Raw genomic sequence first — 19,516 nt, forward strand, 5'->3', positions numbered from 1 at the left:
AAACATGCCAGAGGATGGACCAACATCAGCATCTTCCCAAATTGATTATGGACAATCATTGGACAATTCTGACCCTGAGTTAATCATCTAATACCTGGAGTATCAACTTCAATGGACTTGTAACATTACCTTTGAAGCTGTATATATTTTTTCTGGTCACAATATTATCCAGGTGATTTTTTTAAAGCCAAAGGCAGCATATAATGTCCTGACCTTCTGTATTAGTGAATTCAGCTCACTGACTATAAACAGTATGAAGAAGTATTTTGTTTTATATTAAAATTACTAACCATTATTTTCAAGTGACCCCTTGCTCATGAGAGCAAAGGTAAGGAGTACACTGGAAAATTACTTGGCTAACAACAGGAAATGAATCCATGAATTTATGAACTCTGAATTGAAAAGACCAGATACCTTGTTATGCTCTTTTATGAGGTACTTTGTAAAAAAAAAACCAACCCCCCTGATTTTTAATTTTAAAGACCTCAAGTAAGTGCTTATATATCTTTTATGGTATTTTTAATATACCTGTCCCCGCGGTTTAGGTAATTATATAAAGCTGTTGGAATGTTTATATTTTTAAAACTTTGCCTCAGTTTTTCCATCTGCATATTACCTACCATACAATATAGTTTAGAGGATTAATTAGTATCTGAACAGAGAGGTTAGGTGACTTCTCCTAGGCCAGTTACTAACAGCTGAGATTAGAACACAGGGAACTTCTGGCTTCTGTTATTTTATTATTCATATTCAGGGCTGGACATGGAAGGTGGGGAACTCAGCTCTGGGTTCCTTGGAAGGGATGTGGCCATAGGCAGAAGGAGGGGGACGGTGTGAGGGTAGGGGCAGTCAGCTCTCAGCACCATCCAGATTGCACCACACAGAGCTCTGGCAGCAATTTAAAGTGCTCACAGCAGCAGCTCCCCTCCACCTTTTTAAAATGCTGGATCCTAGGGCAACTGCCCCATTTGCCCCCACCCATCGCAGACCTGTTTGTATTTGGTGCATGGTGTATGGAGTATTAGGTGTATGGTGTATTGAAAACTGTATTAAAATAAGATGCTGTCATTTTAATTGGTAAGGGTTTACTGGTCCTACTTGCAGGCTAGTGGGCACTATAGATGAGTATGTGATGTGTGTCTTTCTCAGTAGAGAGTCTGCAGAGAGTCCGCTCTAAGTGGGGTGGGGCGCCTTATGCCTTTCTGTTTAAGAGGATCACCAGTTTTGTGTGTGTATTTTTGAGTGCTTGTGTGTACTGCTTAGAATTCTGAGCAATAAAGTAGTGTTATGTTGCAGTCTTCCAGCAGCAGTATTTTGTTTTTATATGACATATATATATCATGGCAAATACTATTATGTTCAGCACCAATCCAGACCCCGACTGAGATTCAAGTCCAATTTTGACACACACACCTATAGTAGGAGGCAGTCCCTGCCCCAAAGAGCTTACAATTAACAGTTGAAATATGTTCTGTTTTATTTATATCCATAATGCATTTAGACATGTCTGTTTTTACAACTGTTGCTGCACACAGCACCTCTGTTTTCCATGGGCTCTAATGAAATCAAAAGACTCGGGACATCTCAAATTTGATCCATGGAAATACATCTCTCTCTCCAGGCAGAGCCCCACTCAAGGTAAGAGGGTGTAATAAGTGATAGAAATGTAGCCGTGTTAGTCTGGGGTAGCTGAAGCAAAATGCAGGACAATGTAGCACTTTAAAGACTAACAAGATGGTTTATTAGATGATGAGCTTTCGTGGGCCAGACACTCATCATCTAATAAACCATCTTGTTAGGGTGTAATAAGGCAGCTCCTAGCTGGAGTTCTAGCCCCAAGTCCTACCACAGAACCCCAAGTCCTGCCTACAACTCAGCAGCAGCCTGGCCAGTTCCAATGGGCTCACTGTGAGATTTGCAGTACGTGCTCTTTGTCATAATGTCCCAAGCAGGGGATTGCATGGGAGTCTCGGCCCGCACCTCCCCCAGGGGCCAGCAGGGGGCGCGCGGTCCCCCAGTCCGCACCTCCCCCAGGGGCCGGCAGGGGGCGCGGAGCCGTCCTCCTCCTGCCCCGCGAGTGGCTCCGCCCTGCTCTCGCGGCGCTCAGCGCTCACGCGCGCTTCTTCCCGGAAGCGGCGGTTTGGGCGGCGCGTGGGAGCTCGGCAGGCTGGGTAAGGCCAACCGCCGGCCGGGCCGGGACTGGCTCTGGGGGGGGCCGCGCGCCCGGCGGTGTTTGCCCGGGGCCGAGCCTTCCCCCCAGAGCGGGGCCGGGGTGGCTGTGGGGGGCGCCAGGGGAGCGGGGTTCGGTTCCTGGCCCCGCCGCAGCCGCCCTGCCCGCCGGTCCCGATCCGGAGCGGCGGGGCGTGTGGACGCTCTCGATCCGGATCCGCTCTCGAGCAGAGGCGCCGGTGTTCTGGCCTGGGCGTCGCAAGCGGGACGCGCTCCCTGCCGTGGCCGGGCCGGCGTCCCCGGGTCTGAGCTTCCCTCTGCGAAGGGGGTGGTGCCCGCCGGTCGGGCCGAGGCTGCCGTTGGCGTCGCCCTGCGGAGCCTGCCCCTTCCCCTCGCAGCGGCTCCGCAGAGAAGCGAACCGGCCCCCTCCCCGCTGACTGGCGCGCTCCTTCTCTGCAGATGTGGTGGGAGCGGTTCCTGCAGCGCTGCAGAGCCGGCCGCCGCCTCCTCCCCCTCAGCCGCAGCGGGGCCCAGAGCCGGGGGCGGCGCTTGGTCACCATGAAGCTGGAGTCTCCCGATTTCCAGTCTCTCTTCACCCCAGGGCTGAAGAGTGTGGCAGGTGAGCGCCCCTCCCCGCGCCATCCCGGGCGGTGACTCCTGCTCCAGTCCCCCCCTGGCAGCGGAATTCAGACCCAACACTGTTGCTCAGTAGCGAGGAGCGCTGTCAGCGCGGATCGGAAGTTGGGGGAAGGGGGGTCCATGCTGCCACCCAATAGATGAGCCTAATGCAAAGGGAAACTTATCTCAGCCTTGTGTTGGCATATCATGCTTTGAGTAATCGCTGTGTGTGGGCACAAGGGTATTTCTCACCAGTGGAAGTACATATCCATCAGAGTGCCCTCTCTGAGTTGTCTAGGCCTGGATGTAGAGAGGTGTGTCTACTGCATGCTGGAACATGTATGCTTTCATTTAACTGTAAAAATGACTGTGTGAATTGTTCCGTATTCATTCCATAAACTCTTTATTCCGTCACAAATGAGCTCAGAAAATGTAAGGTGGAATCATGCCACGCAACGTGCAGATATTGTTCTGTATCAAGTTGCCTTGCAGAAGCACAAGACTGTGAGTACCAACCTCAGGGCACAGTGTCAGAAATCAATGCGCAAAGTCCCAAAATTGTTTGTAGGATCTAGTCTTAGATTTTACCGACAGAATTCAGAACATGAGAAGTAATTTTTTATTTACTGTATTCATCACTGTTAAAGCCTTAACTGGTGAATTGTGTCCAGTTCAGGGCACCACACTTGCCGAAGGAAGTAGACATATTGGAGACATTCCAGAACAGAGCAACTAAAATGATTAAATGTGATCTGTGAGGAATGATTGAAAAACGGGTGCATTTAGTTTGGAGAAGAGAAGACTGAAAGGAAAGATGGCATAACTGTATACACAATTTAAGACTGGCATTATAAAGAGGAGAGTGATAAATTGTTCTCCTTAACCCAGGAGGACATGGCAAGAAATAATCATTTAAATTGCAGTAAGGGAGATTTAGATTAGACATCTAGGAAAAACTTTCCAATTGTCCAGGTAGTTATGCACTGGAACAAATGACCTAGGGTGGCTGTGGGATCTGTCATCAATGGTTAATTTAAACCCTGTTCGGAATGGTCTCTAGATAATACATAGTTCTGTCTCAGTACGAGGGACTGGACTAGATGATCTCCCTTCCAGTCGTAATTTACTGTGATTCACATCAGATATGCCTAGCTTGCAAGTAAATATATATATATATATATATATATATATATATATATATGTTTGTATGTATGTATGTATGTATGTACAGGCAGTCCCCGACTTACGCGGATCCGACTTACGTCGGATCCGCACTTACGAACGGAGCTTTCTCGCCCCGGAAGTCGGGGCGAGAAAGCCCCGTTCGTAAGCTGCTCCGGTGCCCCTGGTCTGCTGGAGACCGTCTCCAGCAGACCAGGGGCACCGGGCGGGTTCCCGCGCTTCTGAGGCTTTGCCAGAGCAAAGCCTCGGAAGCGCGGGAACCGCTGCTGCTGCCACTTGGGTGCCGGTGCCTGTGGTCTGCTGGGGACCGTCCCCAGCAGACCACAGGCACCGGGACCCAAGCGGCAGCAGCGGGCCGGTTCCTGCGCTTCTGAGGCTTTGCCAGAGCAAAGCCTCAGAAGCGCGGGAACCCCCGCTGCTGCCGCATGAGACCCGGTGCCTGTGGTCTGCTGGGGACGGTCCCCAGCAGACCACAGGCACCCGGACTGAAGCCGCAGCCGCGGGGGGGTCCCGAACCTCTGAGGCTTTGCCAGAGCAAAGCCTCAGAGGCGCGGGGAACCGCCGCTGCTGCCGCTTCAGTCAAAGCGGCAGCAGCGGCGGTTCCCCGCGCCTCTGAGGCTTTGCTCTGGCAAAGCCTCAGAGGCGCGGGACCCCCCCGCGGCTGCGGCTTCAGTCAGGGTGCCTGTGGTCTGCTGGGGACCGTCCCCAGCAGACCACAGGCACCCTGACTGAAGCCGCAGCCGCGGGGGGGGGGTCCCGCGCCTCAGAGGCTTTGCCAGAGCAAAGCCTCAGAGGCGCGGCACCCCGCTGCCGCTGCGGCTCTGCTCCCCGTGTCCCTGGTCTGCTGGGGGGGGGGGGGGGGGGCGCAGCTAGTGTGCTCCCCCCCCCCCAGCAGACCAGGCTTTTGTTTTGGACTCTGGGGCAGAGCAGCTGGGGCGCTGCCGATTGGTCCTGCAGCGCCCGTGGGCACTACTGGACCAACCCGGCAGCACCCCAGCTGCTCTGCCCCAGGTCCTGATTCAGCCGCTGCTGGTCAGTTTCAGCAGCGGCTGAATCAGGACGTCTGGGGCAGAGCAGATGGGGTGCTGCTGGGTTGGTCCAGTAGCACCCCAGCTGCTCTGCCCCAGGCGTCCCCAAGTCAGCTTCTGCTGAAACTGACCAGCGCTGACTACAGGAAGCCCCAGGCAGAGTTGCTCTGCCCCGGGCTTCCTGGAATCAGCTGCTGATCAGTTTCAGCAGCAGCTGACTTGGGGACGCCTGGGGTTCTTAAGTTGATTCTGTATGTAAGTCAGAACTGGCGGTCAGTTTCAGCAGTGTCTGAATCTGGACGCCAGTTCCGACTTACATACAGATTCAACTTAAGAACAAACCTACAGTCCCTATCTTGTACGTAACCCGGGGACTGCCTGTATTTTTTTCCCCTCATCTGCACAAACCCTGGGCTGTCACAGTCAAGCTGGGTTCTTTTATTTTGATCATTGCCATCTTCCAAATTGCTCCTTGGCAGCCCCTTTGTCTTCAGATTATAGGCAATATCTTTGCTAAATTATCCAAAATTGATAATCTGTAGATTATGGGGGCTGTATGCTAGGGATATGAACTAGCTAGTCAGTCCCCTCCCCTTGATGCCTCTATAAGAAAGAGGCAGCAAAGGGGAGTAGAGGAGAGGGTCCTTTAAAGCAGCACCACCACCGTGTGTAGCCTATGGCCAGACCCTGAGCTCCATGCAGTGCTGCTGCTTTGAAATGTCGCATGCAGCCCAGGGTCCCCAGCTGACCCACGCTGCACGTGGAGTTTCAAAGTGGCAGCACTGTGTGGAACCCAGTCCCCAGCTGACCCCAGGCTCCACGTGGCGCTGCTGCATTGAAATGTTGCGGGGGGCTGCTTGAGTCCCCGACTGGCCCCATGCTCCCCACAGCGCTTTCACCTTTAAAGTGTAGCAATGGCCCTAGGGTTGTTGCTACACTTCAAAGGCGGAGGCACCCTTATGACCAATCGAATAGTCGATGCAAATTGCATCGACTATTCGATTAGCCCATTAATCTAAATTTAACATCCCTGCTCCATGCATGAAGTTACCTTTGGACAGAAGGTTTCTTACTGATGGTGATTTATGAATTTATTAAATGGTAGGCAGTTGGGATCTAAAGTGATTTTGTCACTGAAGATGGCCGAAAACTAAGAGCGTAAGAACGGCCGTAATTTTGTACCTAAATTATTATGTACGCCTGTTTCTTCTTTTACATGAAGTGGTCTAAAAAACCCACTGTTTTGCTTTAGCACAACGTTTCCCGAACTATGGGCCGTGGCCCGGTACCGGGCCACGGGGAAAAAATACCGGGCCTCGGCATGGCTGCCAGGGTGTTCTGGGCTCCCGGACTGTCCGTGCAGCGCTAGGTTCCCCAAGCCCTCAGCCGGGCTGGGCGGATGCAGCCGTATGTTTCAGACTCCTGGCAGAGGCATAGTGAGGGTTACCAGGTGAGCTCTTATTGCTGGCTGTGGAGGGGGGTGGAGGGGTTGGATATGGGCCACAGGGAAGCAGGGTCGGGGCAGTGGAGGTGCCCAGGGGAGATAGGGAGGGGAACCGGGTGGCGGAAGCAGGGCTGGCCAGGGGAGATCGTGGGGGTGGGAACCGGCGGGCGGAGACAGTGAAACTGGCTGAGGGAGATCGCGGGGCAGGGCTGGCCGGGGAAGATCGCGGGGCGGGAACTGGCTGGCAGAAGCAGGGCTGGCCGGGGGGCGGGAGCGGTGGGGCTGGCCTGGGGAGATCGTGCGTGCGGGGAGAACCAGCTGGCAGAGGCAGGGCTGGCCGGGGGGGTGGGAGCGGTGGGGCTGGCCTGGGGAGATCGCGGGGGTGGGAACCTGCTTGCGGGGGCAGTGAGGCTGGCTGGGGGATACCGTGGGGCTGGCTGGGGAACTGGCCGGCAGAAGCAGGGCTGGCCGGAAGGGGGTGGGGGGACGACAGTGGGCTGGCCAGGGGAAATCGCGGAGGGTGGGGCGGGGGGGACCGGCTGGCAGAAGCAGGGCTGGCTGGGGGGGGCAGGAGCAGTGGGGCTGAACCAGGGGAGATCGCAGGTGCGGGGGGAGCCAGCTCGTGGGGGCAGCAGGACTTGCCAGGAGAGATCGGGAGAGAATCGGCTGGCGGGGACAGCCGGGGGGGGCGTGTAAGAATCAACCAGCGGTGAGCAGGACAGTTCAGGGCGCACGTAGATCCTAAATAAAAATTTAAAAGCAGTGCCTTTTAAATATCCCCACTGCTGACAGTGAGGTTTAAAGGCACTATAATGTGTCAGAATGGAGAGAACCTGGTGCATTCACCATCTGGAATGAGAATATGGATAAAAAATTCCAAAGATGTTTTCAGCTTTCTGTAAATAAATGAGCCTCTTTTCAATACATGATGTAGTGGTGCAGGATTTTATTGGATTACGGTCCATTTTTCCAATCCATATTCTCTTAACTTGCTGGTAAGAATATTGTGGGTGGCCATATCAAAAGCTTTGCTAAAGCTGGCTCTGGGGGCTTTGGGAGGACCAAAACCACCATATTTGCATATTTGTAATTTGCTTAATGAATATGCAAATATGCAAATGAATGTTACTGGTCCTCCGAAAGCTCGTGAATGGATTTACTGGTCCCCATGTCAAAAAGTTTGGGAACCCCTGCTTTAGCAAGTTGTGACATTTTAATACATTTTTAATACATGTTTATATATAATACACTGTTAGTGCTCTCTTATTTTTAGTTTAAAACAAATCTTCTTGAGTCTGAGTTTTTCTTTTAAGCTTGGGTTGGAATAACTGAATTTGATACATTGAACTAGAGTATTGCATTTGATCTTGAATTAATATGTAGCAAATTTCGATGTTATTGCATCAGTAAATTTCTAAAGAAGAAAATTTTAGAGGTTGTGAAAACTGCACAGTAATAATATTTGGTAAATTATAATGTCACTTGAAGAAGTGTGATAGTAGTGTACTGACCATACCTCTCAACTTTGAAAGGAGTCTTTTTGAAAACCTATTGTAATATATAATATATATATAAAATTCTAGTAAAATTAACTTACTGCCTGAGAGAAGATACCTATTTGGTTTTTAACACAAGAATCTTGCAGATGTTCTGAAATAAAAGTACTGCAAGGCTTGCAGGAGCCACTTTTGGTAATTAAATGAGGAAGTTGCCCCTTTTCGGTAAAATAATAAGACAACAGAGAGATGTACTTTGGAATTTATACTAATGATTGTCACATTTGCCACTGGTTTAAAAAAGAATATATAGCAAAGAAGATAGTGCAGCTCATAATTTGTCAAGAAGTGGCTGAAGGCAGCAAACTAACTCTGACTAGTTATTTTAGTTCTTTAAGGCAATAGGGGCATTTCTTCATCTTCTGTGGAACAGTTCACACAGCTTTGGCTCTTTTGGGTAATGTTGTTTGTAAATTTGGCTCCTGAATCAGCGAGGGCTGAGTATCATTACTTTATACTGTTGTTCACGTGTTTTAAATTCACACAGACCCAATGGTAGATGTGTGTTTTTTCAGGCACTTGCACAGTTCTTCTTCTTTACGTTTCCAGTGGTGTTATTCAGGCTTGATAGCAAGTATAACCATATCCAAATTACAGTACCCTAAATACAGGTTGGACCTCCCTGGTTTGGCACGCTCAGGACCTGACTAGTCCTGAATGAAGGAGTTTGCTGAACCAGGACAGGTCAATTCCATCCCTCTACTGACAGGACTTTGGGCTCTCCTGGGATCTTTCAGTAGACCTAGTGCAGCTCCCTTGTCCCCGGGCCACCAGCTCTGCTAGCCATTCCATGCCACCGCAGCTCTGCTCGCCCCAGGGCTACCATGGCTTCAGTGTCCAGGGACCGGTGGGACTCTGCTGTCCCAGAGCCGCCACAGCTCTGCAGCCCCACGGTCACTGGGACAGCCGCAGCTCTCAGGCACCTACACTGCCACAGCTCCAAGATGCTGGGGCTGCTGCGGCTCTGGGGCCACCGGGGCTGCTGCGGCTCTGAGGCCACCAGGGATCCGCTCCTTGGTACTGCTGGGCTCTGGGACCACTAGGGTTCCGCTCCTTGGGGCTGCTGGGCTCTGTTATCCTAGGGTCACCGCAGCTTCTGTTTGTGCCAACCCTGTGGCCACTCAACCTGCTGGTCCAGGGGCTCTCTGGTTCAGCAACATCCATGGTCCTCCTGGACCAGGCATGTTGCTGAACCAGAGAGTTCTGGACAAGAGAGGTTCAACCTGTATTTATTTGCTGAATGCACAGGGTCTATATTGTCTCTGTTTGTATTTTATGCCCCAAAAAAGCCTCTGTTAACATGGTCTACTTGGCTAGATTTTCAAATGTGTATATGCCATATCATAAATTCAAACATGAATTTACTTAACTGATCACCTTTACGTGTGAGCCAAATCTACAGCTGGTTTAAGATGGATATTACATTTTTAAAAGAAAACAATTTTTACCCTGATTTTTTTTCCCCCTGCCAGAGTTATTTGAAAAGGAAAAGTATGAATTAAGAATAGCTGGAGGTGCTGTCAGAGATTTATTAAGTGGAATGAAACCACAAGATGTGGACTTTGCCACCACTGCTACACCTACTCAGATGAAGGAAATGTTCCAGTCTGCTGGTATTCGTATGATCAATAACAGAGGAGAAAAACATGGAACAATTACTGCCCGGGTAATCACAAACTTTGTTTATGAATTATGTTGGCTCTTAGTAGTTAGGAAAGATCTGTTAGTTGTCCCTCCCTGTATAAAAGCAGGATATATTGCACCCAGTACAGGACTTATCCAATAGTAAACTGCTACTATGTTTGATCTTACCCAAAGAACGCATTGCAATTATTTCTTCCAAGATTTGACTTTGTTTTGTGAACAAAAGTATAGTACCCCAAGTAGCATCAGACAGTTAAAAATGAAACCTCAGCTGGTTTAAAGGCAATGAACATTTTCTAATTTTTCTGTTCATCAAATTCATTATATATCTGTTTATATGCTGGATATGCACAAAGAAACATTTAACTCTTGTACATCCTTTTCGCTATTGTGTTTGAAGATAAAACAAAGTATTGTGTGAATTACAGCTCCATGAACAGAACTTTGAAATTACCACACTTAGAATTGATGTAGTCACTGATGGACGACATGCAGAGGTGGAATTCACAACTGACTGGGAACAAGATGCTGAAAGAAGAGATCTTACAATCAATTCTATGTTTTTAGGTACATGATTCCAAAAATAAAATACAGTTTCTGTCTTAATGCAAAGATTATGTTTTATCTAGCCTTCAACCAAAGCCACAATCAACCTCCACTTATTCCTATGTAATTCCCCTATCTAAACTGGAAGTTGCTCACATAGGGGAGATCTGACAAATCAGAAGACATCTTAGCCTTCATGTCTTCTGTCTCAAACATTTTCTTCATCTACCTAGTAATAGAGTATCTTGTTAAAACTAAGTGTATAACCCTTTTTTGTACTAGGTTTGGATGGCACGCTTTTTGATTATTTCAAAGGTTATGAAGATTTGAAAAACAAGAGAGTCAGATTTGTTGGACACGCAAACCAGAGAATACAAGAGGATTATTTACGAATACTGAGATATTTCAGGTAGTATCATTTTGCTTTTCTAAATAAAGAAATGATTAACATTATTTTCAACAAAATCTTCACAAGGACACTACATTCCACAGCTAGTTGCATAAATAGAAACTTAGTGCATCATGAAAAACACACAATCCAAGCTCATATAGTGCCTTGTTCTCGGTAAGGTGCTGAAAATCAAGAACTAAATGTGATTTTCGTAATCATTGTCCCTCTTCAGAGAAAAACAGGAAAATAGGCCTTGCCACATTAAGGTTTTCTATAGCCTCATGTCCCAGTTGTTAACAAAAATGTAGATGGAGAAACATGACTAGGTTACATTTTAGGGATGTAAGCAACTGGTCTACTATCCAATAAGCAAAAGCTTATTGGATAGTCAAGTAGTCCCTCGAGTAGTTGCTCCCCCTTTGCTGCCTCTATTTGAGGCAAGAAGAGCAGGAGCTAGTGCTAGGGGGAGTTGGCTTAAAAGCTGTCTCCCCGCTCCACCCCTCCAGCACAGTTTCCGCAGAGGGCAGGGGAGGCAGTGGGGGTAGTAGGTATTGGGCGCAGGCTGGGAATCAGCTGCACCTCTGCTTTTTAAATCTATTAAGAGCCTACATTTTAAGACTGGTGTACAGCAGGGGGACCCGGCGCTAGCCGGAAATCAGCTGGCCTGGCTTGTGCTGGTTCCCTCCCGCTGTGCTTGAGCCTTTTCTGGCTCTTAATACATTTAAAAGGCAGAGCTACAGCAGGGTTAGCTCCTGGGGTCAGGAGCTAACCCTGCTGTGGCTCCCCTGCTTATCAACCAATTAATGGAAAATCCATTTACTAGTCAATTAGTTGATTCAATGAAATTTAGTATCCATATCACATTTAGAAATATGAAATTAATTGATAACATGAAACTCAATTTACTTGTTACTCTGTGCTCTCTCAATGGACCTAATGTTACCATGCCTAGAAATTTTCAGCAATAAATTTGATTTTCTTTTGTGAATGCCACTGATTTGGTAGCAGATGTGCAGAGTACACTGCAGTAGCTGGGAAAGTTAGTGGCTGTGATAGGTGTGTGATTCTTCTATTGAGCAATGGGAAGTTTTAGCATTTGTTTCAGGAGAAGTAAGAGTGGAATGGTTTATGAATGACATGTTGTCTGAGAACATTCATGGAAAAAGGTATTAAGAAGACAAAATTGGATAATCCTTAGAAATTTCTTGGCTTACTGTGGTAATAGGTCATAGCAGTTGAGGGCTAGATTTTTAAATGTATGTAGCCATCTAAAGATACAGGTAGGCACCTACTGGAATTTTCAAAAGTGCATAAACAGATTAGGTGTCTGACTCATCTTACGCATCTAGTCTGTTTAGGTGCTTTTGAAAATCAGGTCCTAAGACTAGTTCTATCCGAAGTTCTGCACCAACTTTCTGAGAGACCTTTTGCAACTGCGCCACCATTTCATCTGTAGTATGATGGTTCCTTTGAAAATGCAATGTACTTTGATATAAATGGATATAAAGCACTATAGAAGTTCTAATTATGTAAGTTTAGTTGCACTTTAATACTCTGTGAATACTTTGAGATTAGGACAGTTTAAATATTGCCTAAGGTAATTCTTTGAGAAGTAATAAACAGGAGAATCATCAATTGTAATAAGATTTAGTATTTTTATTTTGTAGGTTTTATGGAAGAGTAGCAGAAAAGCCTGGTGACCATGAATCTAATACTCTGGAAGCAATTAAGAAAAATGCCAAAGGTTTGGCTGGAATATCAGGAGAGAGAATTTGGGTGGAACTGAAAAAAATTCTTGTTGGAAACCACGTAAATCATTTGGTTCGACTTATGTATGAGCTTGATGTTGCTCATTATATAGGTAAAGTACAATGGGTGTTGCATAAGAATAACTGCAGAACAGCATATTAAGATGGTACTAGTCTCCATAGTCATTTATGTGTTTGTGCAGTACCTGATTAGACCATTTCTTCTGGTGATTTGATAGTTCCTTTTGTAACAGTATTTCATGATGCTTTTTGTGTGTCCCCCTTCAGGATTACCTGTTAATGGGAATTTAGAGGAATTTGACAGAGTCAGTAAAAATGTTCAGAATCTGTTTCCAAAACCAATGACCGTTCTAACATCACTGTTCAAGGTGCAGGATGATGTCATAAAACTCGATTTGAGGCTGAAAATCTCAAAAGAAGAGAAGAACCTTGGCATTTTTATAATGAAGCATAGAAGAGACTTAATCAAAGCTACAGATAGTCCAGAACCACTTAAACCATATCAAGAATTCATTATAGATGTAAGTGTGTTTCACGTAGCTATTTTATTTCTTTTATTAAACTCAAAGGTCTCATTTAAGACAGACAAAAAAAGATGCATTGGATTGTGCTGCCTAGGACCTTCAACAGGGAGTTGGGACTCGGGGGTTCTAGTCCCAGTCATGTCCTTGACCTGGTTTGTGATTTTGAATTAGTTACTTCTCTCCACACCAGTGTTTCCTTACCTACAATATAGGGATCATGATACTTTCCTTACTTTTAAAAAGTACTTTGAGATTTATGGATGAAAAATGCTATACAGCAGGGGTTCTCAAACTTTGTGATACCGCGACCCTGCTCTAAGTTGCTTGTGACCCCCCTCTGTGTTGCTGCAACCCCCTTGTAAGTTGCTCACAACCACCCTCAAAGGCTCATGACCCCCTGCAGGTCGGGACCCACAGTTTGAGAAATGTGGCTATACAGCGTTAATTATAGTTTACTCCTGAGGAAACTCTGTGCTAAAAAAATTAAAATTCTGTTAGGGATATTTGTGTGTATTTGTTTACACAATTAACTGAAGTCTAGGCATAGTGGTTAATCCTATCAGTTACATGTGCATGCACACACAACGCACCCCTTGCTGCTTTTGACAGAGATAGTGGTGGGGGGCAGGCAGGAGCAGTACTCAGAGGAGCCAGCTTAAAAACCAGCTCCCATGGAGCCACCTCCTCCCCCCCCCCTTCTGATAAGAGGCAGCAGCATGGGGGATGGGAGGGGCAAGCGGGAGCCAGTACACACAAGAAATAAGCTTTCAAACGGGCTCCCTGCACTTACTCCCGTGGAGCCACCTACCTCCTATGTGGCTGCCTCTCCCTGTGAACACTGGCTCCTGCCTGCCTCCCTGCCTGCAAATGTGTAACTGCAATGGTTACACATTATTTATTTTTATTTTTTTAATATATAATTTATTTATTTAAAATATTTTACCCTGCTTCTCTATTTAAAATATCTGAGGTGGCTAACAAAATTAGACACACACAGTTTTTAACATCCCTAAATTCTGCACACTATTATAAAAGTCTGCAAAATTCTGCATATCTTATTTATCAGAACAACCAATAATTACACCAATTTCAATTATTTTGGTAATATGCTTCAAAATACCTGTCAGCAAATATGTCTAACAGTACAGCCAAAAAAAAAAAAAGATTTGGTAAATATTTGACAAATAGATTCCTTACTAGGCAAATTAATACAGAACTTTGAGTACCGTATTTTAGCGAATATATCCCGCACCCGAATATACCCCACGGTTTTTCCGAATTGAGTAGAAAAAATCTTGTATACCCCACGCACAAGTATAACCCGCAGGGTATATGAAACTTTTCTTTCAAACTGTGCCGGAGTATATTAGCTAATTTATGGTGCCAGGGGGGAATTAGCTAGCCTAAACGCCCCGGTTCCTGCGCAGCCTCCAGCTTCCGGGCAGGGAAGTGTTCATCCCGTTCGTTCCTGCGGCTGCGCAGGAACCGGGGGATGAGCGCTCCCCCACCCCTTTCTTTGGCTGCATAGGAACCAGGGGGGATGAGCGCTCCCCCGGCTGGAGGCTGTGCAGGAACTCACCAGGTGAGAAGAAAAAATATTGTATACCCCACACCGGAGTATACCCCATGGGGGCGGGCAGGGTTTGTAAAAATGCATATAACCTATGGGTTATATGCACTAAAATACGGTAGTTCATTTATACTATAATATAGAAATGTATTTCTCATACCCCTCTGAAAAAGAGCAAAGGCTTTGAGGGAATCTGGGGTAACTGAGCAGCTGAGGGAAGAGAGAAAGAGCCTGGGAGTAAACCTGGAAGGCTGTTGGATATGGGTGGAAGAAATACGGAATCGTACAGGAGATTAAAGGTCAGAAAGGAATTGTTAGGGAGTTAATTACTATATTGTAGCATTTGTAAAGTGGAATATCAAGGTCTGATATTTTGAGGCCCTCTCAGTGTCAGAGCTACCATTCACATGGTCACCTGTATCACATTTTAATACTTAAGCCAAAATTTTCAAGTGTGATTGTTTTGTGTTACATACATATAGATTTCAGAAGTTTATGTCCATAGAAGTAATATAATTTTTAGCAGTGCTGTGCTGTCCCAGCTCCTTAAGATAGCAGCTTTTGCATGGGGTTTATCAGCCTAACTTGAAGGCAGCCCGCTTTGAAATGTTGGACTTGATCATCTGAAACAAAAGTTCGTCAGTGCTGCACAATTCTTTTCAAATGTATCTGGCAAGTTTTTTAATTTGGTTGAGACTATCCAAGCTGATCTCTACTGGTGCATTAACACCGAAGAAAAAAGGTTGATCTCAGGGGACCCTATATCATGGAAAACGTTATGGATCAAATTCAACCATTTGAATGGTGCACAAAATTAACTGGAAGCTAGTGCAGTCTCTGAAACAAAGGTATAAGATGCTCCCTTTGAGAAATACTATTAAGTAGGCAGCCCTCCCCATTCTGTTACAGCTGAAGCTGTCACTGCAGTACTCTAGGCTCGAGATGAGCAAAACATGGATCACTTTTAGTCAATTATATATTGAAAATATTGCCTACCCCTGTCTGGGTTTCCAGAAATTCTTCAAAGATCAGCCAAAATTAGCAGGTTGTAAAGCTAAATAATAAAAGACTGGTTAACTCGGGATGAAAAATACCACTTTCACTGTTTGTTCTGATTTATTCAACTTCTTATCTTAGTCAGTCTGGTATCTACAGTATGCATCTTGCAAGTGGCAATCTTAGTTAGCTTCCCAACATCTAATCGCCTACATCAGGGGTGTCCAAACTTTTTTCAAAGAGGGCCAGATTTGAAGAAGTGAACATGCGTGAGGGCCGGGTCGGAGGCGGGCAGAGAGCACAGGGCACGCCGGCCTCACGGCGACCCGGGGGCAGGGCGAACCCGCAGCCGAGCGGGGGAGCGGGGCTGCGGATGTGCCCTACAGGGCAGGCTCTAGGACCGCGGAGGCCATGGGCGGCGGCGCGGCCGGAAGCAGCGCGCTGGGCGCGCCAGTTCAAAAGAGCTCCGGGGAGCCAGGAGAGGGGGAGGAAGCGGGGGCCGTATTAAATTGGAACACGGGCCGCAATTGGCCCGCGGACCGGACTTTGGACATGCCTGGCCTACATAATCTGAGTCTACCAAAATGTAAATGTTATGTATGTATCAGTAGGGTACCAGTTGTGGTGTGTGTTTGTCATGTTGAATAAGAATGGATCTGAGACTAAGCTATTTTCTGGCATTTAATAGTTCTTGTGTGTTTGTGTTTTTAAGTCTAGGGAACCAGATATGAATTCCAGGATCTGTGAGCTTCTAAAATACCAAGGAGAAGAGCATCTTCTAAAAGAAATGCAACAATGGTCTGTCCCTTCTTTTCCTATCAGTGGACATGATTTAAGAAAAATGGGAATTTCTTCTGGAAAAGAAATTGGAACAGTGTTACAGCAGTTAAGGGATCAGTGGAAGAAGAGTGGTTACCAAATGGATAAAGAAGAACTCTTAAGTTGTGTAAAGGTGTAGGATTTGATGATAGTTTAGCAATGCACATAATTGTATTTACCTTGTTACAGGGAGAGTCAAAATAGTTGTAAATATAGTGCTGTTACCAGCCAGTATTGCTTTTGAGTTCTAGACATTGAGGTGTGGAACTGTTTCATGTTCAAAATTCATACTAAGCTCTGAAAGCAGGAGTTTAGCTATGTGGTAATGTGGGGCTTTATTTCTGCCAATCTGACTGAAAACCTACCTCTGATATGTTAAAATGGTAAATAGTACATACTTTGGTTTTGTATCTTCTATGTTTCTAATGGCACCCAGAGGTCACACAAGGATTCTTGTTGTTCTGATTTAGCTACAAACAAGGTGAATGACTTCTGAGCTCCAGATAAAAATCTCTTTAATGCATTATTTTTGCCTGGAGGAAGTCTTGTACTTCTATAAGTAATGAGATCTAAATATTTTTTGTAGTCAAAGCTGAGTATCAGATAGAATTGCTGAAGAGAACATTTTACAAACAAATGATGTCCTGTCCTGTGAAACAACCCTGTTTTCCTAAAGTTTTTAGTTATTTTAATTCCAGAATCAACTGTAGATTAAAAAGATGTCTAGGTCAATATCATAAGAAGTATCTACTTGGGAATAAGTACTTTTTATGTGTCTTATGATTTTTTCAGTCTTGTTTCTCATTTTACAAGTGTACAAATTTATTGGAACCCCCTGCCCTCTTTCAAAAGTATATTTTAATTTTTGTGCATATAACATTGAAGTCTAGAACAGAGCCAGTGCTGCTGGTCCAGTTTTCTCCTCCCGGTGTCAGGTATGTTGTCATAGTAAAAAGAAGCACCTCTTATTCCCCTAATTGGTTAGAAGTAATGCATTTCCCTACAATCACAGTTACCCAAGAGAGCAAAAGGGTTAGGGTGTTTTTCACTTGACATACCATGTGCAAAATGAACCTGAACTTTGTACAGTAGTGATCTCTTTGATGTACTGACATTCCAATGAAATATGAGCATGGAAAATCATCTAGCATTTGAGGGGATAAAAAACTGACTGTACAAATATATTTAGTACAGTACTACTCCCACATCTCCCAAAATAACTGACTTAGGGCCTAATTCCTGTCGCCCTTACTTATGTTTTAGTTCCTTTCAGGGAATAGTTGAATTTAAATCAATGGGGTTATTTCAACAAAACAGACGACAAAACTACTCACTTTAGGTGGCAGTAAAATAGAGCAATTATACAGCATACTGTGTATTCATGTACTTTTCTATATCTAATTATTATTGGAGGGAAGGTGGTTGGAATTCCAGTTATTTACACAGTGAAAACATGATACATTCTGTAGCTATATAGGGCCAGTGATCAGAAATTGAGCAAACCAATCCTTGTCTGCTGTTTTTGTTATTAAAAGTCTGGTTGCATTTTGTTAGTCTGATTTGCTTATCACAGCATTCTACCTGCACAATGTGTTTAATTTTTTAAAAAATTTGTTGGGGGGAGGGGGAAGAAATGTGATACAATGTAGCGCTGAAGTAGATCCTTTCCTAAGGAATTAAAATACTATATAAACCTGAATTTAATCCTTAAAGCAACCCAGTGAAGTAACAAAATTCTCTTTTCAGGATGAAACAGAGAGGGTTTGGTGTCTGTAACCTTCCTATCCTTAAAACTTCACATTTGCAGCAGATTCAAAAGCATGTTGCTTTGATTGTAGTGTGATTAAAAGCAATCACCATGTTTTAATTGCAACCTACTTAACACCTCAGATCAAATAGCCCAGTTATAGTTCTTAGTCAGTTTGGGGTCCCTGCCTCAGATGCACTGCATACTCAACATTTGCTTCACAGAATTTGGAAAAAATTTAAGATGTGAAACTGTAAAATCAATGTTCATATTTGTAAATGATTGCATAACATTTTAAATGAACTATTTTATTAAATTCTACAAAACATTAAAGCTTGCTCTTAGTAGTTCTATATTCTAATGTAGTATGAAGTTTAATTATATTAAATTCCACAATTAAGCATCAAAGCTGTTGTAGATATGGGCAAAATAACTTTGTGTATTCCCTAATCGTGGTTTGTTACACTATTGTAAGTTCTGAATATCAGCCACTTTAAAACTCAGCTTCTGGATTTTATACACAGTGATCATCCCTATTCCTAAATATTGTGGGTCTTTCTCTGAGGTGGTTGCCCACATTATGGTGGAATGGATTATTTCTCATGGCTCTGAAGCCAGAGTAATCAAGTAAATTTAGGTCTGTTCGATGTAAGATGCCTTGCGAATACCTAGATGCTTGGCCCCCACCAACATTATGTGCCTCTCTAAGCCTGTTGTAATAACACCTCTGAGTAGCATAGAGTCCTGATCAATCTAATTAGGTCCACATACTGTTGGTGCAGACATGTTGGTTATGTTGACTGTTACTGACCTTTACAAGCCATCCTGCAATGGCCCACTGTGACAGTACAAGCCCTGCTCGTGAGGATGCATGCTAGTGACAGAAGCCAAGCGTGCATCCTCACAAGCAATTTAATAACTGCAGTGGCTGTCTGATGGTGTAAGTTAGGTTGATGTAATTTTGTATTATAGATTTCGTGTACCTGGCCCCTTTTGGTGAGAAGGCATGCTTCCTCAGGTGTTGTCCTGCATCATCAAAAGTGACTACTGATTCTGGTTTGATACACCATGTTCCTTCTAGCCTTCAAAGAGCTCCCAAGCAGCAGAGGAAGATTCCTCACAAAGAAAGCATGGAGGAAGGAAGTGCTCTTTATAGCTACTCCCACACTTGCTTCAGCCTTGTAGGACTGACTACACAATCAACTAGAAGGGATAGAGGGCAGAAAAGCTGCAAACAAGGCAATGATACTCCTCTTCTGTAGTCTTCCAGGGTCCAGCTAGATGACTGATCTGCCTGAGATGTCCATTAATGGGAGGCTTAGGGAAGGGCTAATATTTAGAATGTTACCAAAGATCTGAGGCTGAGGTAGCAACCATCATGAGAGAGAGGAGTTCTTTTCATTCAAGATTCGTAGTGTAGCACAACATGACAGATTCAGCCTTTCTTGGTGCACCTGTTGGACTATCTCAGGGCCCCAGTTGGTTGCAGGTCTATTGGTTCCTGTGCAGGGCT

General features: G+C 45.3%; 1 protein-coding gene across 5 annotated transcripts; it reads left to right on the forward strand.

Moving 5' to 3' along the window:
* Positions 1–1,498: 1,498 nt before the first annotated feature.
* TRNT1 (tRNA nucleotidyl transferase 1) lies at positions 1,499–18,336 on the forward strand. 5 transcript variants are annotated; one of them, XM_075938695.1, is made up of 8 exons: positions 1,499–1,638; positions 2,629–2,788; positions 9,470–9,663; positions 10,070–10,208; positions 10,470–10,596; positions 12,246–12,439; positions 12,615–12,868; positions 16,150–18,336. In XM_075938695.1, the coding sequence occupies exons 2-8, from the start codon at positions 2,629–2,631 to the stop codon at positions 16,393–16,395; spliced, it is 1,314 nt and encodes a 437-aa protein (XP_075794810.1). In that variant the 5' UTR covers positions 1,499–1,638; the 3' UTR covers positions 16,396–18,336. The 5 variants fall into 5 exon arrangements, with proteins under 5 accessions (XP_075794810.1, XP_075794809.1, XP_075794812.1 ...); XM_075938694.1 differs by lacking the exon at positions 1,499–1,638 and adding an exon at positions 2,047–2,171; XM_075938696.1 differs by lacking the exon at positions 1,499–1,638 and adding an exon at positions 2,183–2,472.
* The last annotated feature ends 1,180 nt before the right edge of the window (positions 18,337–19,516 follow it).

The sequence above is a fragment of the Pelodiscus sinensis genome, chromosome 11 (assembly GCF_049634645.1).
Source record: "Pelodiscus sinensis isolate JC-2024 chromosome 11, ASM4963464v1, whole genome shotgun sequence".
Classification (NCBI taxonomy): Eukaryota; Metazoa; Chordata; order Testudines; family Trionychidae; genus Pelodiscus; species Pelodiscus sinensis.